Source organism: Acomys minous (genome assembly GCF_964271855.1).
Source record: "Acomys minous genome assembly, chromosome: 13".
In the NCBI taxonomy this organism is placed as follows: Eukaryota; Metazoa; Chordata; class Mammalia; order Rodentia; family Muridae; genus Acomys; species Acomys minous.
The window spans coordinates 110,079,978-110,105,475 of NC_140495.1; the positions used below are offsets into that span (position 1 = coordinate 110,079,978).

The 25,498-nt window shown below is 58.8% G+C and overlaps 3 protein-coding genes across 22 annotated transcripts in view; 1 reads left to right on the plus strand and 2 right to left on the minus strand.

Annotated features, from left to right (window-relative positions):
- SYNGAP1 (synaptic Ras GTPase activating protein 1) overlaps positions 1–16,848 on the minus strand; it is a 31,620-nt gene extending 14,772 nt beyond the window's left edge. For 6 of the 17 annotated variants that reach the window (XR_014773716.1, XR_014773718.1, XM_084753368.1 and 3 more), the window contains exons 1-8: positions 12,836–12,992; positions 12,572–12,615; positions 12,111–12,232; positions 10,318–10,423; positions 4,620–4,711; positions 4,172–4,293; positions 2,081–2,234; positions 1,836–1,934 (exon numbers count right to left, since the gene is read on the minus strand). Coding sequence is in view for 14 of the 17 variants with exons in the window: in XM_084753368.1 (XP_084609494.1) it covers positions 1,836–1,934; positions 2,081–2,234; positions 4,172–4,293; positions 4,620–4,711; positions 10,318–10,423; positions 12,111–12,232; positions 12,572–12,615; positions 12,836–12,861 (765 nt within the window). In the remaining 3 variants the exon portion in view is untranslated. Of the gene's footprint in view, positions 1–1,835; positions 1,935–2,080; positions 2,235–4,171; positions 4,294–4,619; positions 4,712–4,824; positions 7,110–7,129; positions 8,072–8,133; positions 8,205–8,305; positions 8,472–10,190; positions 10,242–10,317; positions 10,424–10,677; positions 10,761–11,676; positions 11,696–12,110; positions 12,233–12,571; positions 12,616–12,835; positions 12,993–15,083 lie in introns of those variants that run through there. The other 11 variants (XR_014773717.1, XM_084753369.1, XM_084753367.1 and 8 more) reach the window with 8 other exon arrangements.
- A 143-nt stretch (positions 16,849–16,991) lies between these two features.
- Positions 16,992–18,489, plus strand: CUTA (cutA divalent cation tolerance homolog). The gene is made up of 6 exons (XM_084753377.1): positions 16,992–17,187; positions 17,388–17,596; positions 17,698–17,757; positions 17,870–17,915; positions 18,027–18,076; positions 18,269–18,489. Exons 1-6 carry the CDS (start codon positions 17,146–17,148, stop codon positions 18,393–18,395), a joined length of 534 nt encoding a protein of 177 aa, XP_084609503.1. The 5' UTR covers positions 16,992–17,145; the 3' UTR covers positions 18,396–18,489.
- A 51-nt stretch (positions 18,490–18,540) lies between these two features.
- PHF1 (PHD finger protein 1) lies at positions 18,541–24,925 on the minus strand. 4 transcript variants are annotated; one of them, XM_084753373.1, is made up of 15 exons: positions 24,649–24,925; positions 23,877–24,051; positions 23,718–23,799; positions 23,541–23,636; positions 23,096–23,196; positions 22,859–23,007; positions 22,596–22,691; positions 22,414–22,482; positions 22,188–22,311; positions 22,044–22,111; positions 21,005–21,109; positions 20,714–20,882; positions 20,528–20,622; positions 19,310–19,390; positions 18,541–19,176 (listed from the first exon to the last, which is right to left on the minus strand). In XM_084753373.1, exons 2-15 carry the CDS (start codon positions 24,033–24,035, stop codon positions 18,888–18,890), a joined length of 1,683 nt encoding a protein of 560 aa, XP_084609499.1. In that variant the 5' UTR covers positions 24,036–24,051; positions 24,649–24,925; the 3' UTR covers positions 18,541–18,887. The 4 variants fall into 4 exon arrangements, with proteins under 4 accessions (XP_084609499.1, XP_084609498.1, XP_084609501.1 ...); XM_084753372.1 differs by having other exon boundaries at positions 19,310–19,387; positions 24,649–24,783; XM_084753375.1 differs by lacking the exon at positions 20,714–20,882 and having other exon boundaries at positions 18,980–19,176; positions 19,310–19,387; positions 24,649–24,783.
- Positions 24,926–25,498: the final 573 nt, after the last annotated feature.

Sequence of the window (25,498 nt, forward strand, 5' to 3'; positions counted from 1 at the left end):
GTAATTAAGATGAGGGCATACTTCATTAATGTCATCTCTTAGTGCAGTGATTGGCGACTTTATCACACAGAGGGATGCTTGCCATATGAAGAGGGACGGACACAGCCCTGCTTACCCTGGACTTACACACTTCCAGCTTCCTCAGCTGGCCCAGTCCACAGTGGCACAGCAGCCCTGGAAGCTAACATAGGAAGTCAGCGCATACGCTAGACAACAGAGTTAATGCTGGGAAATGCTTAAGTAGCGAGCGGGACATCTTGAGGGGCCATGAGGAGGTTACTTGGTGAAGCGCCAAGCATGAGTTTGAGCCCCAGAAGCCACGGCACAGTGGAAGGAGAGAGCCATCCCAGAAAACTGTTCTCTGGCCTCGTCCTGTGCATCATGGCATCCCCTTGCCCCCTCCCCATATAAATAAATAAATATGTATATTTTTTATTTTATTTACTCATTTTTTTCTTTCTTTTTTCTTTTTTTTTGGTTTTTCAAGATAGGGTTTTTCTTTTCTTTTTTAAAGATTTTTAAATTTATTATTATATATACAGTGCTCTGCCTGCACATACACCTGCAGGGCAGAAGAGGGCACCAGATCTCATTATAGATGGTTGTGAGCCACCATGTGGTTACTGGGAATTGAACTCAGGACCTCTGGAAGAGCAAACAGTGCTCTTAACCCCTGAGCCATCCCCCCAGTCCCCAAGATAGGGTTTTTCTGTGTTATCTTTGGCTGTCTTGGACTCACTTTGTAGACCAGGCTGGCTTTGAACTCACAGTGATCCCCCTGCCTCTGCCTCCCAAGTGCTGAAATTAAAGGGATCCACCACCACGCCCAACTTGGTTTTTTTTGTTTGTTTGTTTTTTTGTTTTTGACACAGGGTTTCTCTGCGTAGCCCTGGCTGTTCTGGAACCCACTCTGTAGACCAGGCTGGCCTTGGACTCAGAGATTTACCTGCGTCTGTGCTGGGATTAAAGGTATGCACCACCACACCCAGCAACTTTCAATTTTCTTATTTCTAGTAAAGATCTGAAAAATGAGAATGTGTTGAAAGTCCTGCAGATGCATCCGGTGTGGCAAAGCGAGAGAGTGCTTGCATAAGCACAGGGCCAGTGAGACTCAGTGGCTGGGTGGGAAAGGCCCAAGCACCTGCTGAGAGTCACATGATACAGCAGGTGTTGAAAGCAGTGTGGTATTTGGACCCCCGTGTGGCTCAGATTATATCTAGCATTTTAAGTGGGATTCCTTAATAAAGGCCCTGGAAACAAGAGGAAGATGGCTGGGACTGTGAGCTCCTACACACTGGAGTCAGAGACCAGCAGACACAGTGGAACACAAGTCTTGGTTGGAACACAGAGGCACAGGGTCTCTGTCAAGGGGACCTTGAGGTCACCAAGTCCAACCATATGTGCACAGACTTTATAGAGAGAACCAAGGTTCATAAAACACTACCGTGGGACTAGGTAAGCACCTGTTAGGTGTCAGTGAGGCCTTCCATCTGCAGGGGACTGGACTGGAGGACTCTCTAGGTCTATGGCTTTCATGGTAAGGAAGTGGAGGATGATGGGACACCAGTGTGGGGGGGGGTGTTCAGAAGAGTAGGAACCATATTCCTGGTTGTTCAGTCCAGACCCCCACTTTGGCCCCAGCCCCGCCCCCTCGGCCCCTCCTCCCCAACCCCACCTCCTTGGCGCCTCCTCCCCAGGCCCGCCTCCTTGGCCCCTCCCCCAGGCCCGCCCCCTTGGCCCCTCCCCCCAACCCCACCTCCTTGGCGCCTCCTCCCCAGCCCCGCCTCCTTGGCCCCTCCCCCCAGGCCCGCCCCCTTGGCCCCTCCCCCCAGTACCTTGTTTGGCTTCACTGCCCGCTGCAGATTCTCAATCCACTTGTCCCTTTCGGCTGCAGATCGACAGGCAAAACATTTTGTTCCCGATGACGTTGTGACCTGGGGAGGAGTGGGCTTGACATGGGGCTCCAAAGAGAGGCTGGAGACCCACCACCATGTCACCTTCCTGCTCCCAGGTTTGTTCCCTTAGCACCCTCACATGTGGCACACTTATTCAAGTCCCCTCAGCCCACAGGAGCCGCTACCTCAAAGCAGAACTCCTGGCCCAGGATGGAGCTGTGTACGGGTTTGATAATGGAGTCTTCATCCAGGTTCAGCTCCAAGGCCTCTGCAGCGCTGCTGGGGCTCAGCAAGGACTCGTGGGAGTGCGACTCCTTAAAGCTCTGCATCAGCCTGGCCCTGGCAGGAGGAGATTCAGACAAACATCAGGGCCACCTCTCTCCTTGCACTCAGACTCTGCTTCACCAGAGGCTCTGGTCCTTCACACAGAGACTCACATAAGGAAGGGGGAAACGACGCCCTTCAAGAGACTTCTCTGCCTCAACTCATATCCAAGGAGTTGGGGTACCTGGAAATAACTCAGAAGTGCTGGGCAAAGTAGCACAGACCTTGAATCCCAGCACTCAGGAGGCAGAGGCAGGCCAATCCTGGTTAAGTTTGAGACCAGCCTGGTCTACATACCAAGTCCCAGGCTAGCCAGGGCTACATAGTGAGACCTTGTCTTAGAAGAGGAAGAGGAGGAAGAGAAGGAAGAGGAAGAGGAGGAGGAGAAGTGGAGGTGGTGGCAGCAGCAGTGGGGCGTGGTGGCACACACCTTTAATCCCAGCACTTGGGAGGCAAAGGCAAGTGGATTTCTGTGAGGCCAACCTGGTCTACAAAGTAAGTCCAAGACACTCAGGGCTACACAGAGAAACCCTGACTTGAAAAACCAATAAATAAATAAACAAATAAATAGAAACAAACACACGCCTATAATCCCAGCACTCGGGAGGCAGAGGCACATGGAATGCTGTGAGTTCGAGGCCAGCCTGGTCTACAAAGCGGGTCCAGGACAGCCAAGGCTACACAGAGAAACCCTGTCTCAAAAAAAAAAAACCAAAACCAAACAAACAAACAAACAAAAACCAAAAAAGAAAAGAAAAGAAACAAACTGACAAAACAACCACCACCAAAACAAAACAAAACAAAAATCAGAGGAAAAGAAAAGACCGGCCTGGACACATCTAGGTGACTCCAGAGTCAGGCTCTCACCACACAGAAAACAATGGAAGCACAGAACCCTGACACAGAAAACACAGTAAGGTCTGGTTTGGACCTGGCACACAGTAGTGCCTAATAAACATTTCATGGTTCAAACTATGAATGAAGTAAGAGAGCAGTTGTTAGCACAACATCAGGGCAAAGAGGAAAGCAGAGGAGAAGGCTGTGGGCAGAAGGAAGGTCAGAGACTGGAGAGCAGACTGGGGCAGGAGAGGAGGCAGAACGGCAAGCAGGGAGCGAAAGCAGGTGCCGAGGGAGGGGCTGGGGGAGGGCGCGAGCGCGAAGCAGAGGACAGCCCGGGGTGGAGCAATGGGGGAGCACAGACAAACGGGCTGAGTGGCCAGAATGGGGGGAGAAAGGCCAGATAGCAAGTGGTGTGGAAATGGGTAGGGGACGAAGACAGAGCAGGGGGAAGCAGGGGGGAGCTCGGGTGTGGGAGCCTCCGTGAAGTTATTTATAGCAGCCCCGTCATCACAGGCTCTGGCTGCCGTCAGCACCACGCTCCCCCGGCCCCCCGCCCCCGCGGCCAGGAATACCATGCCCTCACCCCCTGCCAGCCCCAAATCCAGCACTGGTTACTTGTAAGGGGGCAGGGAAAGGTGTGACTCACCTGATCCTGACCTTCCTACCCGCCTAGTCTCTAGGATGGCCAGACACAAGGGGAAAGAAGGGCACAGTCTCTCCAGGGAGTGAGTGGCCTGGGGGAAGCCCATAGACGACGGAGGCCAGCGGCCAGCAGGCTGGTTCCTTCCTCACTCCTCAGCCATGGATTAGCCCTGGCCTTGCCCCTGTTCTGTAACCTGCCCCAGACCAGCTGCCTTTTCTGTTGCTCTGTTAACCCCCCCCCCAACTACTGGGGTCTCAGTCCTTCTCCTGCAACAGCAGCCACTTCCAACCTGCTGCCCTTAATTCCTGCCCTACCCTTGCCTCCACCTAGGTCCTGTTGGCCCCTCTCACTGGTCTGTTCTGTCCTAGCCTGGGCAGGAGCCCTCCTCCTGTCACCTCCTGTTTCTGCAAACCACAGTTAACCTTTGCACTCAGGGAACCCCCCCCCCCCACTCAGCGCCTGCACCTACCGGTCATGGTCAGCACTTCTGAAGCGAGGCAGGATCTGCCGAAAGCTGCTGGTCCGGTCAAGTTTGGGTTGTGATTTTGTACGTTTGATAGAGCTTTTTAGCCTCCGGCTCAGGAAGCCTTGCTGGGGAACAAATGGGAATAGGGGTGATGGGGACAGCGCACAGTGTCCCTGAGACCCTCAGCTGGCAGAGAATCCTGGGTGGGATGACCATGGAGTAGGGCGAGGGGATAGGAGCCCTGAAGACAGTTTGTCCTCCTTGCTCCCACGGGTGCTGTGTGATGTGAGCAAACACACAAACACACACACTAGCTTGGAAAAGGTGGGAGGGCTGGTCCAAGAAGTAGGGGGCAGAGCCAAGAAGGGGTAGACCAAAGAGGAGGGGACACCAGGCACACTCTTCCTTGGTCCAGCTGAGCCACATCTGGCAGGCGCTTCCATTCACTCACCGAGGGCCGGAAGGGCGCAGCGGGGGCGGCCTCCATGCTGTACTGCTTCCCCCCAGGGACACTCTTCCTCCTCGAGCGACCCAAGTGGTATTCTGGAGGGGAGCAAAGGGCCCAAAGGGAAGTTGGGGAAGGGGCTGGGGGAGTGTCAGTCCCGAGTTCCAGCCTGGGCCAGCGTGTTAGCCACCTCCCTCAGTCCCTCACCTACCCCCCGGGAAGCAGCAAGAAGAGCAGCGGCGGCGGAGAGGCTGGCGGTGGGAAGGAGGGGGCAGGGAGCCTGAGCCGGAGCCCCCTGACGGGGTCGGGGTGGGAGGCCGCAAGCCCATGACTGGGGCTGGCAGTCGGGAGGGTCAGTAAAGCCTCCGTCATGGAGGACACCCACGGCCCAGGGAGGCTCAATGGCCCGTCCCGACCCAAGAGAAGGGGCTTGCTTGCGGGGAGACGGGTTAAAGGTCATTGCCCGCGGGTGGGCTTTCCTCTTTCCCCAGCTGGGCACATGCTCCCCCGGCTGCGCGCTTCCCAGAGACCCTGTCTGTCTGGAGGCCCAGGGCTGCCTCCCATGACCCCCTCCCAGGACTGGAGGGGGTGTCTCAGAAGAGACCTGTGCTGAGTGGAGGGGGACAGAAAGCCCCAGGAAGGGTAGACGAGGAGCGGGAAGGAGGAGCCGGTTCCACGTGCACTGCAGTGCTAGTGAGGGCTGAAGAGAAGAGAAGAATGCAGGGCAGTGGGAGGATGGGCAGTGGGATTCTGGGGACTCCCAAGTAAAAAGGCTGGGGAGGGGAAGGGGGAGGGGAATGCGGATGAAGCTCGGCTGGCAAGAGTCTAAGGAATGGGAGCTGAAGGTCCGCTGCTAGGGAATTTGGAGGGGCTGAGGGGCTGAAGGAGAATGGAAGTGGGGGTGCCAAGCTCCGGCTGGAGAATGGCTGCCCAGGCCTGGGCTCCCCCTTCAGCCCCACAGTCACCACTGCAGCCAATGGGGGGGCCGGTGCTGCATCAGGGGCGGGGCCACCATCTCCATGGCAACAAGAAGCTACAGGCTGGGGGGGGCACCGGAAGAACTGCCTGTTAACCCACTAGGTTCCGGAATAAAACAGTGAAAGCCACACTACATTTTCCTGCCTGCTTCCAGGTTGCACAGCCCTCCTTGCTCCTTTTACAGGCAAACCCAGGTTTGCACGCACAAGTCTGGATCCCCTGACCAGAGAACCCTCAGTCTCCCAGGAACATGTGTAGAACACGAAGAAACTATATATATCACAGCCGCGTTATGAGAAATAATAGGAAAGTGTGCTTGGGAGACATACAGACAGCATTGAGCACAGGGGTGGGGGCTAGGGACCCACAAGGAGACCCACACACCCCACATGCTCTGACACATGTGACCGCTGCAACAGGGGTGTACATACTTGAACGCTGACTGCTGCTGCGGACTATCCTGTGGGCAGCACACTATACAAACGGACACGGAGCCCTATGGCAGTTCATGCCCCATGGCAGTTCATGCCCCATAGGCAGGAGCATGTCAGCTTAAGCCCTGAGACACATGCTTAAGTACACCGTGGTCCATGTGTCACCCCTGCACCACGTGTGCACTATGATCTCCATGGGATAAAGGAAGCACCGTGAACACCCACAATTCACGTTAGCAGAGCCACCACACTCACGGTCTCAGGATGGCCTCCCTTCCCCTGCCCTGCCTTCTTCTCGCTTTTCCATAACCTTAACCACCAACATCTGTGATGGCTACCAGAAAAACCAGAACAAATTTTTTTTTACAAATGAGGAGCAAGCATGTCAGCCAGCCTCTGTCACACAGTAAGCATCTCTCCCCCCTAGTCCACCCTCTGCCTTTCGCAGGCATGTCTGGCTTACTCCCTTTCCGGGGAACCTAGGTCAGCCATGATTTTCACACACAGGCATCTCATAAAACCCTTAAGTTAAATCCACTGAAATTTTCTTTTGGAACTAAAAGCATTTGGGGGGGGGTGTCTGCTAATTTCTTTGCTTAGTTCCTGGAAGCAACACACACAATACCAGGAGCTTGCAAATAAGTCACAGGTGCATTGAGTCCACACACACATACATGCTCACAAGGACTCTGACACAAGGAAGAGAAAGGCAGAAGCACAGAAGAGGGCAGAGTGACAGAAACACGGGCTATCCTGTTATTAGTGCGCCTGCTGTGACATGTGAAAGAACAGCACAGAGCCATGTACACACAGCAAACCTGAAAAGCATACACTGCTATTTGGGGTCTCCATGTCCCATCCCTGCATGATGTATACACTCATGCACACACAGAACAGCCACCTACACAGGCCCGTAACATAGGCATTGTGCACACACCCACACAGTACACACCCTGTATACACACATAATTGCACGCGCGCGCGCGCACACACACACACACACACACACAGAGAGCAAGGGCTTGGAGTCCATCTCTCCAGTGTCTCTTTTCTTGACATCACCCACAAACATTTCCCTTACCCTCCAGCCCCCCAAATCCCTACCTTTCTTCTCCATGCCCAGCTGACAGCTCTCACAGGGAGCCAGGGAGAGATGAGGAGCTAGGCTAAGAGAACAGAGGGCTTGGGGGAGGGCACGCTCTGCAGTCTCCGTGGTGACAGGACAGGCCTCACTGGAAACCAGCTTCTGTGACTGGATGGCCACCTGCGATCCAGCCAAGCCTGACCCCACAGAGCCACAGCTGGGCCCTCAAGCATCTCCTTCCCCCGCAGACTGCTTCACAGAGGACCTGGCTCCTCAGCTCCCCTGTGCTGTCTTCTGGGGCCAGTTCCTGTACACTGCCATCCTGGGTGTTCCTTGCCCACTCTGCTTTCCTCTCATGCCTACTTTCCCTCTTCACTCCACACCCTCCATCTGTCCCCATCTAGGGAGCAGGCAGAGGCTCACACCTGCCTAGCCCAAGGGTGTTTCATGCAGTCGGACTACTAGGAACCATTCACACACTTAGTCCCCACCACCGGCACACCACCCACATCCAGACACGCCCTGGACATCCATACCGGGACTGACACAGATACTCAGGCCAATGTTAGAACACACATGCAAAGACACACACCTGCCGCCAGGGACACTGAAAATGCTCATTCGGCCAGCCACACATTCCTACACACCGGCCTCAACCAGGGCATGCATGCTCAGGGTCAGAGGTGACATGAATCAGTATGGCCACAGACTGCCCCACAAACCAGTGGCTAGCCCAACAGGCCCTCAGGCTGTTAACTGGCAGAGGCAAGGTAAGACAGGACATACCTGCACAGTGCTGCTACACATGTGTGCAAGAGGAATTGGGCCCCATGTGTACACAGCACCAACACACAGGGACACAAGCCCGGTCACGATCACACAAGCAAACACCAGGGCTGCCCCTCCAGGAGGGCTCTAAGACCCCCCCTCACACCAGCCGCCCCCATGTGCGTTCACAACCCTGCCCGCACGAAACTGCCCAGACCCCCTCCCTCCCGACCTCTACTGCCCCCCCTCCGGTTACCATAACTCCCCCCACTCGGAAGATGCAGCGAGAACATGCGGAGGGAGCAGCTGCCGCCGCCGCCGCCACCGCGGCCTCCCCAGCCCCCTCCCGTGCCCACGCACACGCGCGCCCCCGCCCCACGCGCGCGGCCCCCCACGCGCGCGCTTAGTCCGCCCGGCCCCGCCCTTACCTCGCACCGCCCCCCGGGGAGGGGTCGAGGGTGCCCCCGATGGGGGAGGGGCCCGCTCTGCGCGGGGGAGGGGCGGGTGCGGAGGGAGAGGGGGCGGCGGCGGCCCAGCTCGCGCCGCCCGCCGCGGTGGGGCGGCGGCGGGGCCCGGGACGGCCTGGACGGCCGCGCGGTGACAGCCGCGGGAACGGCTCCCTCCGCCGCCGCTCCCGCCGCTGCCGCCGTTGCCCGGGCCCCGCCGCCGTTGCTAGGCGACCGCTGCTGCCGTGGCCGCCTCTGTCACGAGCCCCGTCGCCCGGAGACAGCGCGAGAGAGACGGGGGAGGGGGACAGAGGGACCCCCAAAACCAACTAGGCCTCCCATCATCGCCTCCTGAACAGGACCCCCACCCCCAAAAAGAGAGAGGGAGAGAGAGAAACCCTTGCAGGGAGTGAGGTTTGCAGCTCCACCCAGCAGAGGAGGAGCCCTGGATTCCAGTGCCCTCAAAGGTCCGGCGACCTCTCCCGGGCTGGAGCGGCCACAGCTCCTTTATAGAGCGGAGCCCCTGAAGCCCCAGAGACCCTTATGTCCCCTGCACACCCTCTATGCCCTCTCAAGATCCCAAACGCTCATCAGTTACTAACTTCTACTAAATCCTACCCCAAAATATATATTCGAAACCACCCCCAGTCTTTACTAAGCCCCATACAGAAACCTTCAGAGGCCTTAACTCCACCCAAAACACAGGAGCCCCACAGCAAAGGCCTCGGCACTCTGAGGACCCCGCATAAGGAGACAGAGAACTATATGGGCAAAGCGGCCAACCGCAGGACACATGGCAAACACGCTTTGTGAACATGTTAGCACTCCAGTGCACACAGGCGCGCGCGCGCGCGCGCGCACACACACACACACACGCACACACACACGCACACACACACGCACACACACGCTCTAGACATGGACAGACAGATACCACCCATTCTCCACACACTCTGCACCACCACCTCCTGGCTTGCCTCAGAGTGCTATCTACACCCAGTGTCAGTTTCCATGGCAATGACACACGACCCTGACCACTGGCCTGGGGTCCCAGAGCTGGCCCCGCGGGCAGAGAGGCCTAGATCTTTAAGAAGGCAGCGGGCTGCGGCCAGTGGACAACACAGCCCACTTTTTCTCTGAGGAAGGAACTGGAAGCTTGGATCCCTGGGGAGGAAGAGATGGTGGGATAAAGGGGTCGCCTGGGGTTGGCTGGGGATCATGGAAATGCTGAGACCTGGGCAGTGGCAAGGGGGTTTCCGGGGACTGAGGGCGGCTCTCTGCACCTTGGCTGCAGATCCCAGTTCTCTGCCTTCATCTCCCCTCACTGTTCCCATGGAAACCTTTTAAGCGAACTTCTCAGAGGAAGACAAAAATCTTTTTTTAAATGACTAAAGAGGGGGGTGGGGGGGCAGAAGGGAGGAGGAAGGGGAAGAGACAGATGGAGAGAGGGAGAGAGTTGGAGAGACAGCGAGGAGATGGGGGTCTGACGGAGTTCTACCCGGAGCAGAGGGGAGGGACTCGGGCATCAAGGGGGAGTGGAAAATGATTAGGGGGAGAAACAAGAAAGCAGGAGGTGATCCAACTGCAGAAAACGGAATCGACGGAGGGAAGAAGAAGGAAAGGCCACAGCCTGAAGATCTGGAAGAAGATGGGAGCTGGGGTGGGACACAGGTCTGGTGGAGGGCGGGGACTAGGTCAAGTTCTCAGGCGGACGATGCAAGGGCGGGCCAGGAGCACAGACAGGAGACTTAAAGAGCTAAGGAGACTATTTTTACAAGCACCGGGGAAACAGTCAAACTTCACTGCTGGAGAGGAAAAGGGAGCTAAGCGAAGCGAAGCAGCGTAGGGACACGCGGGGGCTGCTCACCAACAGCCCCGGTACCCCGCGCAGCCCGGACGAGGGCGCCCTGTCCTCGGGATCGGGATCACGGCTGCTCTCCGCCCCCGCCCGCTCCCCGCGACTATCGGGGCACGAGCCTGCTCGGCCGCCGTACCATGCTCGCCGTGGGGCCGCCCCTCCACCGGCACGGAGACCGTGCGTCTCAGCAGTTTGTTTCGGCTGGACTCGCTCCTCCGGTCGCGGATCAGAAGGGGGTGTATCTAGGGGATTGGGGAGTGTGTCAGACCCCACGAGCCTGCGCGTCCCTCTCTCCCCTGGCCAGCCCGCCTGGCCCTTCCGCCCCTGCCCACTTCGCTGTGCCCTGGCGGGGACTTCTCAGTCCCTCGTCTTTTCTCTTGAAACAGTCTAGAGACTTCCCCCAAGCCCCGCTCAGCGCTTCCAGCAACTCCACAGGAGTTGGTTTCCTCTTGACCTTCAGTCCGTCCATTCCCCCGCGTCCCTCCCAGCCTCCTACCTTGCTCACCCCCTCTCTCTCCCTCAAGCTTGTCACAGCTGCATTTATAACCAGTTCCACAGCTTGTCTCCCTCCCACAGCCCGGCTTGCGGCCAGACAGGGACCCAACCTCCCCCCCCCCCCCCGGGGGCCTGGTCACCTCCCCCCTTCTCCTCCTCCTCCTTCACCCTCCGTCTGCGTCTAAGTGGCTCTGCCCTCAGTCCTACCTCTCCCTGAGCCTCACCTCAGCTCCCCCTGGAGTTGCCATCCTAACTTCCACCCCTACCGGGAGCCAGACTCCCACGAGGCCCCAGCCCCACCATCGGCCCAATTCCAGCTCCCTGGGCCCGGCACTATTTCAGCTCCGTCTTCAGCTTCCCAGCAGGCAGGCTGCTCCTGTTGGCCCGGGCTGGACAGCAGGTCCTCTCTGTGTCCAGGTCAGCCCTGCGCTGGCTCCCACTCGTGGGTTCTCCTTTCCCCAGCCCATCAATCGACTTCAAGTCCTTGGTCAAGGCTGATGACCAAGAGCAGGTCACTCAGATGCCTTCTGCTACCCCAAACTTAGGCCTGCCAGGCCATCTCACCTGCGGCCAGAGTTGCCATACCCCAACCCCCAACCCGGCAACCCCCGTCAGCCACTTCTGTTATGGGCTCCACACTTTCACTTGTCCTCCAGGCTCTTCCGCACCCTGGCTAGCCCCAAGTACCATTCCAGCCCCAACAGTGTTGGGCACAACGCTGGCCACCTCTCCCAGGGTACCCTGCACTCTGTAAAGATGGCTCCCTAAATCACACCTGGGGGCCTCAGCCTTCAGAACTGGGCTCTTCTTTGAACCGACCCTGTTCCTACTATGGAAGCCACGCTGCTGTGGCTCTCAGGCCTTCCATGAGTCTGTCAGGGCCACACTGCCTCCATGAGACTCCCCTGTCCGTGCCAGCGCCTCACTCTGGCCAGTCTCACGCCCCAGTGGCCCGCGCCCCTGGGCCTCTCCTGCTCTCTTCTCCCTCCTTGAAACCCACCCTGCCCTGCAGAAGCTCACAGCCCTGCACCTGTCAGTGCCTCCACACGCTCCCACCTCCCCTGCCTTTTCTCAGGGTCACGTAGCGACCTTTGCACTTTGCTCTGTGAAGAACTAGGAGTGGTGGTGGGGGCGGGGGGGGACATTTGAGGCTCACTTTGGAGGAAGGCCTGCCCATTCCTTCACTCTCCCTCTAAGCTCTTTATTTCCCTTCCCCCATCACATGGATGGGGTGAAAACAGGAGGCACCCTCAAGTCTTCAGAACCATAGCTCCTCCACAGCACTGCCAAAGGCCTCCTCGCACAAGTCCACGAGTGCCTGCCTTCTACCCTGACCACGGCCCCCTCGGGTCTCTCCCCCTCACTTTCCTGGGGCTCGCTCTCCCCTCATCTCTCCACGCTCTCCCGCTTTCCCGACCTCCTCATCCCGCTCACCTCGTCCTCATCCAGCATGAGCAGTTGGTTCCCCGAGATGATGCAGAACCGAGGGTTCCAACCCGGACGGTCGTACGGGGAATGAACGTACTGGGTTCGGTGCATAGGGGGTCCCCGTACATCTGGGGGACAGAGACACACAAACAGTAAAGGGGTCTATACTTTGGGTGTAGAAACCTAAAATGGAAGAAGACTCTCTTTAAGGGTTGAAGATGGGCCTTCACACTGAGTCAGATCATAGGCGGCTCTAGGAAGGGGATGGGCGTGGCTTCAGGGATGAGGGATGGGCGTGGCTTCGGGGATGGGCGTGGCTTCAGGGATGAGACGTAGTCTATGAGAGAGACGCTTGATTAGGGCAGGAGAAGGTGAAAACTGCGAATTCACTAGTGTGGGGGCAGAGATTTATTGAAACTGGCCAAAGATACAGAGAGGTCAGAGAAAAGGCTTGAAAAACCGCTTACAATGGGCGTCGCACCACACACTTAGGAGAATAAGAGGTCCCCAGCTGTGAGAGAGAAGATGGCGTGTTTAAGAGCACTTGGGTCATGAGGTTCTGAGAGCTACACCTCTGGAAGGGAGGAAGGGGGCTTACATGTCCAAAGAGGCGGGAGGCCTCCCCTCCCTTCTCCCCTGGTCCTCCCCTGCTCAAGCTTTGGGGTAGTTACAGAGAGAATGTGTGCAGGGGTGAGGGTGGGAGAAAGTGGTGAAAACACTGTCTAAATAACCTGAGAACAAGTTGGCCTCTGTCCATGATATGCTCAGGCAAGAGTCAGTCCTGCTCTCCCCACCTGACTGTCATAGACAAGTGGAGAGCTTCACCTGGGCACAGGGAAGAGTGGAGGAAAAAGACTGAACACACAAGCCTGATGACAGAGGAACATCCCAAGGTGAGATCTGAAGATAGACATTTTCCAGAAAAAAAAAAAAAGGACCGACACCTGCATGCTTTGGTGTCTGAGGTGTTCCTGCTCCATCTCTGCTGCCTTGTCAGCATCACAGCCACACACACAGGTCATTAGAGTTAGACTGGTGGCATCAGAGTGACAAAACTGGGCCCAAGGCATCAGCTAGAGTGTCCACAACTGTCACCTTTGTGGGATAATTAACTTGAGCACATTTCAGGAAAACTGGCCTTTGAGCTTGTTCCAGTACCCTGAGTAACCCCTTAGAAATCCCCATCTCTTACCATTATGCACACTCCTCAAATTTACCCAACCTGCAGGGCAGAGCGCAAGGCGAGCCCCTGGACATCAAGGCATAGCCACGGCAGTGCCGCCTCAGGGTCTCAATGCCGATGATCTCTAGAGACAGAGATCACTGACAGGGCGGAGAGCCCAGTGGTAGGGAAATAAGACAAAAACACTAGAACTCGGCCCCAGTGCTACAGCCACAACCACCACCCATAACTTAGGCCACAGACGGGGAAGGCAGTGGGCCTACTGCATCCCAACACATGGAACACTCAGAGGAAACATCTGCTGACACACAGAACCAAAACAGGACAGAGGAGCTGCTCCAGGCTGCAGCTGCGGCAAGCGGGTTAGACCTCAGGGAACACCGTTCTCCCGGGAAGAGGACACAGGGAACCTTAACTTAGGAACAACTAACTCTACACACACACACACACACACACACACACACACACACACCACACGAGTGGTCTATTGTTAAGAAAGATGACCCTGGGAGGCACTGGAACCTCGCAGAGGAAGGGGAAGCAGGGAATTTTTACTGGAATGAGACGTTCCACAAGGGTTCAAGCTAGGGATTCCCTAGAGCTCCTGGTCCAACCATCAAGACTTGTACTTTGGCACCCCAAATTTTTCATCACCCCAGGAAGCAGAGGGGACAAGACGAGAGAAACGGTGATGTAAAGTTGGAAATAAAAGGAAAATAAGTAAGCACAGACATGTGACAGGACGGGAAGTGGGGTAGGAAGGGGAGGATGAGCTGGGGGTCTAAAAGAAAAGGGGTGAGGATGATGCTCAGTGTCTCGGGACAAGGGAAGAGATCAGAAGCCTCCACCAGACATGGGGGGTTGCTGACACTCGGGGTACAGGAGTAGTGGTGGAGTAAGAAGGTAGCTATTAGAGTAGAGGGACAGAGACAACAGATATGAGACAGGGAACTCGTACAGGAAAAGGACAGAAGGGGGACTCATATAAGAAACGGACACCATATGGGGGGAAAGATATAAGTGATGGACAGCAAAGGAAGGGAGGGGGAATGGAAATAAGAGGTGGGGTGGGGGAAGGGGTCAAAGCAATGAGGTGAAGAAAGCTGCTGAGACCCCAGGGGTTGCATTTCAGTTGTGCAGAGGCTGGCAGGGTTTTAACCTGGCCCGTGCTCCCATCACTCAACCTTACTGGCATCTCCCCCCACCCAACCAAAACCCACACTTGGTCCTCCCCCTTCTCCGCTGTCCCCTCCCCCAACCCTTTCTCTCTCTCCTCTCTTCCCTCCATCTGGACCCCCCCCTGCCACCCTCTTTCTCCATCTGGCCCCTTCGCTCCCTCCATCCTCCTCTTTTCCCAACCCCTACCATCCCGAGCCCCTCACCAAATTCCCTTCCCATCTCTTGGTCCCTTTTTCCACCGTGTTTTCATTTCCCTGCTGCCCTTTCCTAAGATCCTGCCTCTGTTCCCTTGATATTTTCCTCCTCACTAGCTCCCAAACCGAAATCATTTCTGCAGCCTTTCCCCAAACTCAACCCTCCCTTCTCGTCGCCGCCAACAGCTTTCCCTCAGCCCCCTTCAAGGCCTGGGTCCCTGCCCTCCGTCCCTTACCTACCCCTATGCCTCCAGCCTCCAATCCCTCCTTTCCCACTGTTCCCACCTCTGCCTTGCCAGCCCTCCCCTCTCCCTCCATTTCAGACGCTCCTTCCCCTCGGTGGCCTCGGCTCTCCCCCGCCCCCTGCCCCTCCCCCTCTCGCCCCCCCATCTGGCCCTCCCCCTCCCCCTACCACCACCGTACCTCTGAAGGGGGCATAGGACATCGCGGGGATGCTCCCCCGATGGATGGAGGCTCGAGACCTGCTCATCAGGCCTGAGGGGGAGGGGGCGGGGGGACGGGGGGAGAAAAAGAAGAGAGAAAGAGGGGGAGAGAGAGGGGGAGAAGGAGGAGGTGGAGGAGGAGGAGGAGGAGGAGGAGAGAGGAGGAGAGAGGAGCGGAGAGGAGCGGAGAGGAGGAGGAGGAGGAGGAGAATAAGAGCCAACGGCAGCAGCGGCAGCAGAGAGGGAGAGAGAGGGAGAGAGAGGGGGGCGGGGGAAGCGAGCGAGAGAGGAGAGAGCAGGAGGAGGAGGGAGAGACTCTGCAGCCCCCACCCCTACTCAGGGAGACCCGGAAAGAGTAAGAGCCAGAGACCCCTGACTCATACACGCCAGAGGCAGCTGTCCTGAAGAAGCTGACCCCAGACCCTGAGATAGACCCCAGACCCAGAGAAAGATACCTCACCACCTCGCCCCACACTCTACACTCAACAAATAATCGCACAGACCCGAATCTGGAAGGAAAGAGACCTCTGATCTCAGAGGGAAAAATACGTGTCCCGTCCCCCCCCCCCCAAAGAAAGAAGTCATAGCGCAGAATCTGAGAATCCAGTCCCAAGAAGGTTTTCCAGACCCACGTTAATCTGAGACTTCGGACTCTGGACTGGTGGTTGCTTGGGGAGACTCAAAACGGAGACCTAGGCTCAGAGAAAAAGACAAAGCAATAGGCTAGAGCCCTAGGCCAGAATTAGTTCTCAGAACCCTAGCTAGAGACGAGAAACCGCAAACTTGGTGAAGGAAGAGACATGCAGCTTGACCCAAAGATGGAGATGACCACACAGATCTGAATTCATTAAATCTGAAAGATGAGTCAGTGATCACTGAACTCCGTTCCCCGACACGACTCCAAAGGTAAATCAGACCCTAGAAAGAGCCCAAATATTGGACCCCCCCCCCCCCGCACAAGGAACCCTGAGACGGACAGGCCGCCCCCAACTCAAAGAGGGCAACTAGAGAGCCTAAACATCAGGCAGGGGAGCCCGGGCCTTGGGTGGCAGAGCCTTGTCCCCTGCTGTCTGCTCCCTCTTCTGCCCCCTCACTGGGCCCCCCTCTCCCTTTTTGGGTCACTTGGATGTGTTTGGGCCCCAGGGAGGTTATGTAGGGCAGGTCCTGCCTCCTCGTGGGGCTGGATGAAGGTAAGGAGACCCAAGCCTGAGGTGGGCCAGTCTTGGGGAGATGAACCAGCAAGGGAGAAAGAGCCCTAAAACCCGCAGTCTCCCCTGTCCCCGTGTCCTCTCATTTGCCAGTCTGCCCTAAGCTTTGGGTTCTCCGTGCCTCCATCACCCTCTGGCCCACGGACACGTGTCGCTCGCCCTGCCATGCCTGACCACTGCCCCCTCCCCAGGGCCAGCTGGCTGCTCAGCTCGGAGCTACCCCGAGAGCGGGCGGGGGGTCACTGTCCCCACCCGGAGCTGCCTGCTCAGCGCTCTCGGGGCGAGTGGGGGGGGCTGTTACTAGGCACACTCCGGGGTTCGGGACGACTCCCCGGCCCCAGCCTGACGCAGCGAGGCCGGGGTCGCCAGGTCTCGCGTCACGTGGCCCGCCAGGCCGGCCGGCGATTGGCCTCGGCCGGTGGCTCCCCGAGGCGGCGCCGCGTGAGAGGACGGGCCCGGTCACGTGACGGCGGGCCGCCGCAGCGGCGTTTCTTTCCCCCCGACAAGCCAGCAACCGGCTAGGGCTTCACGGAAATGGGCGGGGCACTGCCGGGCACGTCCTAGCTCTAGCCGCCCATTGGCCACAGGGCCCTTCGCCCCGCCCCTCTCAGGAGGCAAGGCAATCCGGGCCACTGGAGGGCCGGGATTGGCCGGCTCTGGGAGGTAGGCGGGGCTGCTCCTGTCACGTGGTGCGCACTGTTTTCTCGTCACGTGGCTGCTGCCCAAAGAAGAGGAGGCCGGTCCTCGGGGGCTCGGGGGCTCGGGGGCTCGGGGTCCTTCCACGGTGAGACGCGCGGCCCTTGATCTCGTCCCTTCGCTACCATCGTGGGCTGCATGAGCTGGGGGCGGGCGCCCGTCATCCTGCTCGGCGGAGGGGTGAGTCTGGCCCCGCCCCTTCCGGTCTCCCATGCCCTCCTAGCCTCAGCACCCCGAGCAGACGAGGTCTTCAAGTTTCTCTAAGTGAAATTCAGGGGCATTTTCCTTCTCGGTGCAGAAAGGGCGGGGCGGAGGCCTGGTGTCTGCCCCCACAAGGCCCCCGGGGGGACCCTGAGCCCGTCCCCCCCCCCTGCTCGCAGGCCACGCTGCTCTTGTCGTTTCTTTGGATGCCTGCGCTGCTGCCGGTGGCTTGCCGCCTTCTGGTGCTGCCCCGAGCCCTGCTGTCCATGGCTTCCGGAAGCCCTCCGTCCCAGCCTTCTCCGGCCGCGGGCTCCGGCTACGTTCCAGGATCAGTCTCTGCAGCGTTTGTCACTTGTCCCAACGAAAAAGTGGCCAAGGAGATCGCCAGGTGGGAGGCCGGCAAGATGACTTACAAGGGACGGCTGGGGCTGGGGGAAAGTGCTGCCTCTGGGCTGCTGCGCTCTGACCGTGCTCTCGCTTCCCCCTCAGGGCAGTGGTGGAGAAGCGCCTGGCAGCCTGCGTCAACCTCATCCCACAGATCACATCCATGTGAGTGGTCAGAGCTGGAAACCTAATCGAACGGGAGGGGCTGAGATCCCGTTCTGGGGGGAATCTTTCGTTCCCTGGACTTTGACCCTTTTTCCCCCTCTGACCTCTACAGCTATGAATGGAAAGGAAAGATCGAGGAAGACCGCGAGGTGCTGATGGTGAGAAAGGTCCCCCCCCCCCCCCCCCCGCCAGCTTCTTTGACAGCACTGGCCCTCACCTGACATGGGTTCCGCCGCTTTGGCTGAATTGTGTCTGTCTCTGCCCTTTAGATGATTAAAACCCAGAGCTCCCTGGTCCCTGCTCTGACAGACTTTGTTCGGTAAGAACTTTGAGGTTTCCTTTGGGTGGTGGTACTGGGGGATGAACCAGGCCCTCGAACATTCTAGGCAAGCCCCATGCCGCCGAGTGAGATCCCCAGCTTGTTAAAAGAGCTCCGAGATGAACACACTGTGGTGGGACTTGCTGGGGAGTTGGTGTCATCTGAATAACTGCTGCCCTGTCACTTCTGCAGATCTGTGCACCCTTACGAGGTTGCTGAGGTGATTGCCCTGCCTGTGCAGCAGGGGAACGCCCCGTATCTGCACTGGGTGCACCAGGTCACAGAATCAGTTTCAGATTCTGGCCAGGCCCTACCGTGATGAGCCCTGCCCCTGCCCAGCCCCCTCCTCGGCTTAACACCTGGGTTCCAGGTGATGACGACTGAGCCCCCAATAAATCCTCTCCTGGTCTGCCGCTGCCTCTTCCTCGTGTGTGTGTCCATTGCTCAAATTGACTCACGCCTGCTAGGTTTGTTCATTTCTCTTTATTACAGTCATACAGAGTCTGGAATCCTGGACCCCCGCCCCCAAATCTCTCTACCCTGGGGTTAAATAGTTTTAAAAAATATTTTAAAAGCTGTAACAAAATAACGTCAAAGTAAATGAGAAGGATGAGGGGTCAGGGGTCATGGAGGTCAGGGGTCATGGCGGGGCAGGGAAGAGGACCCTCTTCCCCACTTCCCTGGATTCCAGCCTGGGCAGGAGGGAGAATCCCTCCCTGTCTCTCCAGGTACATCCCAGCTGTAGGTGAGGTCAGAGGTCAGGGCATGAAAGTGCCAGTGTGTGAATAGGGAGGTGAGCACAAGTGGGCTGTCAGAAGATGCCTCCTCCCCCCCACTCAACTAGGTACTGCACAGAGCCATCAGGCCGCACTCTTCGAGCAAGGACCCTCACAGGGTCCCCTCGGGATAGGTAGCCAACCCCACCTCGGACTCCCCCCCCAGTCCCTGGAGACAGACTACGGCACAAGGGAGCAGGGGGAACTGAATGTCTAGAAAGGCCTGGGGTCAGGGCTGGGGCCGAGGAAGGAGAGGCAGTCACTGAGTGGGGAGGACCTTTAGGGGTGTCTGTGGGGAAGCCAATGTGAAGTTCCAGGGGTGACCTGGAAGGGAGAAGATAGCAGTAAGACAGGCTAGGTGTGTATGTGGGGGGGCTCATGCCTTTAATCCCAGCAGCTGACACAGAAGGGCTGCCATGAGTTTGAAGTCACAGAAGGAAAGGAGGAGACGACTCACCTGTCTGGGGGTTCACTGTCCCCAGAGGTCCCTGCAGTGCTGGCAGAAGGGTGGAAGGAAGCAAACATCCGGATGGGGCTGCTGAGGGTGGGAACAGGGGAGTCAGGACCTGCAGCAGGGAAACCTCTTCCCTGTGAAGGGCAGAGTTTAAACACTACTGCTAGTGCACCTGCACTCCCAGAACACTGGCCATCAGCTGGCTCTAGCGCACCTGCACTCCCAGAACACTGGCCATCAGCTGGCTCTAGCTCACCTGCACTCCCAGAACACTGGCCGTCACCTGGCTCTAGCTCACCTGCACTCCCAGAACACTGGCCGTCACCTGGCTCTAGCGCACCTGCACTCCCAGAACACTGGCCATCAGCTGGCTCTAGCGCACCTGCACTCCCAGAACACTGGCCATCAGCTGGCTCTAGCGCACCTGCACTCCCAGAACACTGGCCTTCAGCTGGCTCTAGCGCACCTGCACTCCCAGAACACTGGCCATCAGCTGGCTCTAGCGCACCTGCACTCCCAGAACACTGGCCTTCAGCTGGCTCTAGCGCACTGCACTCCCAGAACACTGGCCATCAGCCGGCTCTAGCGCACCTGCACTCCCAGAACACTGGCCATCAGCCGGCTCTAGCGCACTACACTCCCAGAACACTGGCCATCAGCTGGCTCTAGCGCACCTGCACTCCCAGAACACTGGCCTTCAGCTGGCTCTAGCGCACTGCACTCCCAGAACACTGGCCATCAGCCGGCTCTAGCGCACCTGCACTCCCAGAACACTGGCCTTCAGCTGGCTCTAGCGCACTGCACTCCCAGAACACTGGCCATCAGCCGGCTCTAGCGCACCTGCACTCCCAGAACACTGGCCATCAGCTGGCTCTAGCGCACCTGCACTCCCAGAACACTGGCCATCAGCTGGCTCTAGCGCACCTGCACTCCCAGAACACTGGCCTTCAGCTGGCTCTAGCGCACCTGCACTCCCAGAACACTGGCCATCAGCTGGCTCTAGCGCACCTGCACTCCCAGAACACTGGCCGTCACCTGGCTCTAGCGCACTGCACTCTCAGAACACTGGCCATCAGCTGGCTCTAGTGCACCTGAACTCCCAGAACACTGGCCATCAACTGGTTCTGAAGTTTCTTTGGGACAAGAACTTAAGAGAATTACATACAGGTGCAGTGTCTGGAGGGTGGAAATAACTGGGGCTTATCTGGATCAGGCACTGACCTGGGCAGACAGCGGGCATCTGTGGGCCGGAAGTTGTAGCCGCTGCTGCCCTGGTAGCTCTGGTTAGGGCTGGGGGGTGGTGGAGACACTGAGGCCTGTAAGAAAAAACAGAGGGACTGTGAGATGACCCTTGACTCTTTCACACACCCCACCAGTGTGCCCGCGGGATTCCCCCTGCCCCTGTACCTGCAGTGCCCTCTGCTCCCGGGACCCATGCCGACTGTGCACTGCTGTGGGTGGCCCCAGTTCCTCCACTTTCCCCTTCTGCCTCCTCCTCAGGGATTCTGGCTCCGACCTCCGTCGCTTCCCCAGGGGACGTGAGACCCCTCCCCCAGGGCCCTGCCCTGAAGGGAAGCTGTAAGAGGCCTCCTTATCCCCCCAGCTCCCTCCCAGGCACCCCAAGACCCCCCCATTTCTGTACATGTATGCTCCAAACTGCTCCTTCAGAATTTTCCCCATCCCCCCTAGACCAGTGACCTGGTGGGGGCTCCGTCTCCAGTGAGAGACTCCACAGGAGGAGGGGTCCGAGCATGGAGACCAAAAAGACATTTCCTCTTTTTAATCTCCCTCCCTGAAATAAAACTGGGACAAGGAGAGAATCCAGCAGTCAGAGTTGTAGCCAAGTTGCCCTTATCCAGACCTGTGTACCACCCCGAGCGCCCCTTTCTCACCACCCCCGAGCGCCCCTTTCTCACCACCCCCGAGCGCCCCTTTCTCATCACCCCCGAGCGCCCCTTTCTCACCACCCCCGAGCGCCCCTTTCTCACCACCCCGAGCGCCCCTTTCTCACCACCCCCGAGCGCCCCTTTCTCACCACCCCCGAGCGCCCCTTTCTCACCACCCCCGAGTGCCCCTTTCTCACCACCCCCGAGCGCCCCTTTCTCACCACCCCCGAGCGCCCCTTTCTCACCACCCCCGAGCGCCCCTTTCTCACCAACCCCGAGCGCCCCTTTCTCACCACCCCCGAGCGCCCCTTTCTCACCACCCCCGAGCGCCCCTTTCTCACCACCCCCGAGCGCCCCTTTCTCACCACCCCCGAGCGCCCCTTTCTCACCAACCCCGAGCGCCCCTTTCTCACCACCCCCGAGCGCCCCTTTCTCACCACCCCCGAGCGCCCCTTTCTCACCACCCCCGAGCGCCCCTTTCTCACCACCCCCGAGCGCCCCTTTCTCACCACCCCCGAGCGCCCCTTTCTCAACACCCCCGAGCGCCCCTTTCTCACCACCCCCGAGCGCCCCTTTCTCACCACCCCCGAGCGCCCCTTTCTCACCACCCCCGAGCGCCCCTTTCTCACCACCCCCGAGCGCCCCTTTCTCACCACCCCCGAGCGCCCCTTTCTCATCACCCCCCGAGCGCCCCTTTCTCATCACCCCCGAGCGCCCCTTTCTCACCACCCCCGAGCGCCCCTTTCTCACCACCCCCGAGCGCCCCTTTCTCACCACCCCCGAGCGCCCCTTTCTCATCACCCCCCGAGCGCCCCTTTCTCATCACCCCTGAGCGCCCCTTTCTCACTCACCGGTCCTTGTGGCTGTTGAGAGCAGAAAGGAGCTTGGAGGACCGCTCTCCCTTGGGGGTGTCTGAAAGCTGATGCAAGAGGGTAGCGGGGTCAGGGAGCGGCCATTCTTCTCCTTGCCCACCCCCTCACGACCTAGCCCCTCACCTCGCCCAGGAGCAGGCTGTCCCAGTTCTCGGAGGTGAAGGGCAGGATCTCTCGGTCAAAATCGAAGTACTTCTTCTTACAGCACACGCTGAGATGGTAGAGGACGAGATGGGCCACGTCCACCCTGGAGAGGCATGGGGTTCTTGGCACTGTGACTTTGCCAGGAGTCACGAGGGCACAATAGCGGGGAACAGAAAGGCCTGGCACCGAGGGCACTCCATCTCACCAGCGAAGCTGCAGCCGCCGGACCTTCTCAGGGCCGCCCCGGCACACACAGCATTCAAACTCATAGAATCTGTATATGGCCAAGATCAGAGAACAAACCTCACTCAGCCTAGGATTACAGGCAGTGATTGCCGCAGGAGGGTGGGGCCCTCCTGGCCTCCTGGCCAGTCTCCTCGGGCTCACCTGTCTCCGTAGAGGAGGGGCTTGCTCAGACACTGGGTGCAGGCCTCATGGAACCACTGAAGGCAGCTCCTGCACTGCAGCATTTTCAGGTTCCACCTCAAGGGAAGACAGCACTCGGGGCCTCCAGACAGCCTTCTGAAACCATCCCAGACCCCACCACCTCCCATTTCCCCAGGGCTGCCCTCACCCCGCTCTTTCCCCTTGGTCCCTGGGGTCTGCCACCACAACACCCATTGTGTAACTTGTCACTGCTCATCACTTACTCCCCAGGGCCTCCACAGTAACAGTAGCTCTGCTGTCTGTTGCTCAAATGTCCAGCATCCCAGTCCAGCCCCTTAAGTCCATAGGGCAGGGCGAGCTTCATGCCCAGCATGGCCCGGGCGTAGGGACCCTTCTTCAGGGCGCCGCCCCTCTGCAGAGGAACAGACGGAAGCCTCAGAGACGCAGGACAGGAGAGATCGTGGGAGGCTAGCACAGGAGGAGCAGACAGGTGCCTTTACCTTAGTGGCAATCGCAAAGACACACTGGCGGCAGACCCAGGATGTGCCCTCTCCTTCTCCAGGGGCCGGGGCCCTGGGGACGTGACAGTCCTGATGGTAAGCTGAATAAGGAGAAGGTTGTGAGTGGGCACACCTGCGTGGGCTTGGTGCCTGGCACGGCAGCCTTCCCTGGGCAGTAAGTTCCAACCGCGGTCCTGGCAGGTGCATACTACCCTGCCTTTGCAAGTCAGTAAATAGGCTTCCAGAAGTTGAGGGCCTTGCCTGATGTGTGTAAGCTACTTTCAACTTTGCATAGCTATGTCACCATCCTATGGGCCCCTCTCCCTGTACTGAGAGATGGTGACACGGTAAAAACTGGCCAGGACAGGAGGCACAACCCAGGCTACAAGGCAGGGCTACAGGCAACCCGCCAAGACCCAGGGCAAGCAGTACCCTGCCCTCTCACCGTGGCGACACTTCTCACAGCTGACCAGCCGGTTCCCAGGGACCACGGTCTCAGAGCGGCAGACACAGCAGAGGAGCTCCTCCCCAGGGAGGGCAGCTGTGAGAGGACAGAGTGTGTCAGTGGCGCCCACCTGCTCCAGCCCCTGCTGCCTCAGGCTGCAGGGCTCAAGGCTCTCACCTGGGCTGATGTCCTTCCATAGAACCAGAAACTGGGAGTCATCCTCAAACTGGACCAGACACACCTCCCGAGCGCTGTCCACCTGGGATGGGGGAGGGCCAGGTTACAAAATAGGGGCAGGAACGAGACAGCAGTGGGGAGGTCGGAGGTGGGCCTTACCTTTTTGATAGTGCCCAAATACAGCAGCCCGTCAGTCCACCTGGCCAGCACATCCTGACCTTCCCAAAGTCGGGGCCTGGGGCCTGAGGTGGGAGCGGGGGAAGCTGGATCCCACAGAGAGGCGGCACCCAAGCGGCTCAGCCGGGGGAGCTGCGCCATTGCATCCTGGGGGGAGCTAATTCGAAACAGGATGGAAGAGTTTGAGTGTGGAGAAAGCTTCACTGCGTTGCCTACTTTTTCTGTCATGGATAAAGGACCAAACATCTCCAACCCATCTCCTAATCCTGTAGCTACCTAAGGAGGCCGGTCACTCTAACCCTACAGTCAGCCCCAGGCCAGTTCTCTAGCATGCCAGCCCCCAGGGACCTCAGGGGAAAGATGCTTGCAGAACCAACCTTCACCTTTCCCAGCCGTTTAGAGGTATCCTAACTAGACATGTTTTGGGAGCTTTTCTGGAGATGTTTCCCCAAGTAGAAAGAGCTGCTCCCAGGCAGCTGGGTCTCACTTAGAACCACCACCCCGGTGTCAGGTTATGTTAGGTCACCGTCAAATCTGGGGCTCTTTGCCCCGGGATTAGATAACTTCCCTGTGAGCCCCAGGAGGGGGGCGTGTCCCTGTCCAGTTCTCTACTCCCCTACACCACAAGTCTGAGGAGGGACTTGAGTCGCCCCAGCCCAGAACCTAAGCCGGGATCAGGAGGCTCTCCCACCCCTTCCTGTGCACCGACCCCCAGTTCCCTGCCCCCTCTTCGGGCCTCCCGTCTTCTCCTTACCGGTGACAGCTGGGGCAGCTGGGAGCCAGGCAGGGGCAGACCCAAAAGACCTGGGTGAGCCCTCGGGGCGGGAGGCGTGCGTGTGGGCGCCGGGGAGCGTGCAAGAGGCGGCCAGGGGGTCCCCGGGCCCAGCCCCTCCGTCCTGGCGGCTCTGGAGCGTATGACGCAGCAGCCAAAGCAGCGGCAGCGGCAGGAGGAGTCGGCAGAGGGAGGGAGGAGAGTAGAGGGCGGGGAGCGCCAGGAGGAGGAGGCGGCGGAGGGGCGGGCGGGCAGCACCTCCCTCACCTCCAGCAGGCCCGGAGGGCGCTGCGCGGCTCGGGGAGCGGCCGGCCGGGGAGGACGAGGAAATCCCTGCAGCCCCTGTTTCAGGTTGGAGGCTCGCTCTAAGGGCAGCAGGAAATAACCCTCTTGGCAGCTGGCCTGCAGGTCACCGCCGGCCCCGCCCCATGCCACATCCGCTAGCTGTCCCGCCCCCGTGGCCACCCCAAGCCCCGCCTCCACACACGGCACCGCCCTCTCCATTCACTCTTCCTGTCGCCCCACCCTTCTGCGCACGCGTGGCCCCGCCTGTGCGGTGCACCTGGGCGGACAGCCACTCACTCCTGCCCGGAGAGCACTAGGATGGCTGTGCTCCTCCTGGGAGAGGAAGGAGGCTGGGGGCTAGTACCCGGGCGGCGACGCACCCACGCCAGCCAATGGGCACCAGGCGGCAGGAAACCATGGTTCGAACGGGTGGGCAGGGTAAAGAGGAGACTGTGAAGCGTCAAGGCACTTTCACACCAGACAAGGTCATTCCTGTAGGGGCTGAGCCCAGGCTGGCCTAAGAAACTGGTGACAGTGGGCTCGGTGT

Excerpts from the sequence above, each read along its gene's own strand:
- PHF1 (XM_084753373.1), bottom strand. The coding sequence starts at position 24,035 with ATGGCGCAGCTCCCCCGGCTGAGCCGCTTGGGTGCCGCCTCTCTGTGG. Across the intron at positions 22,112-22,187 it reads ACAGCCTGCTCCTGGGCGAG|CTTTCAGACACCCCCAAGGG; the intron begins GTGAGGGGCTAG and ends CTCTTGCATCAG. Across the intron at positions 19,177-19,309 it reads GACAGTGAACCCCCAGACAG|GTCACCCCTGGAACTTCACA; the intron begins GTGAGTCGTCTC and ends TCTCCCTTCCAG.
- CUTA (XM_084753377.1), top strand. The coding sequence starts at position 17,146 with ATGAGCTGGGGGCGGGCGCCCGTCATCCTGCTCGGCGGAGGG. Across the intron at positions 17,597-17,697 it reads GTGGCCAAGGAGATCGCCAG|GGCAGTGGTGGAGAAGCGCC; the intron begins GTGGGAGGCCGG and ends CTTCCCCCTCAG. Across the intron at positions 18,077-18,268 it reads GCTCTGACAGACTTTGTTCG|ATCTGTGCACCCTTACGAGG; the intron begins GTAAGAACTTTG and ends TCACTTCTGCAG.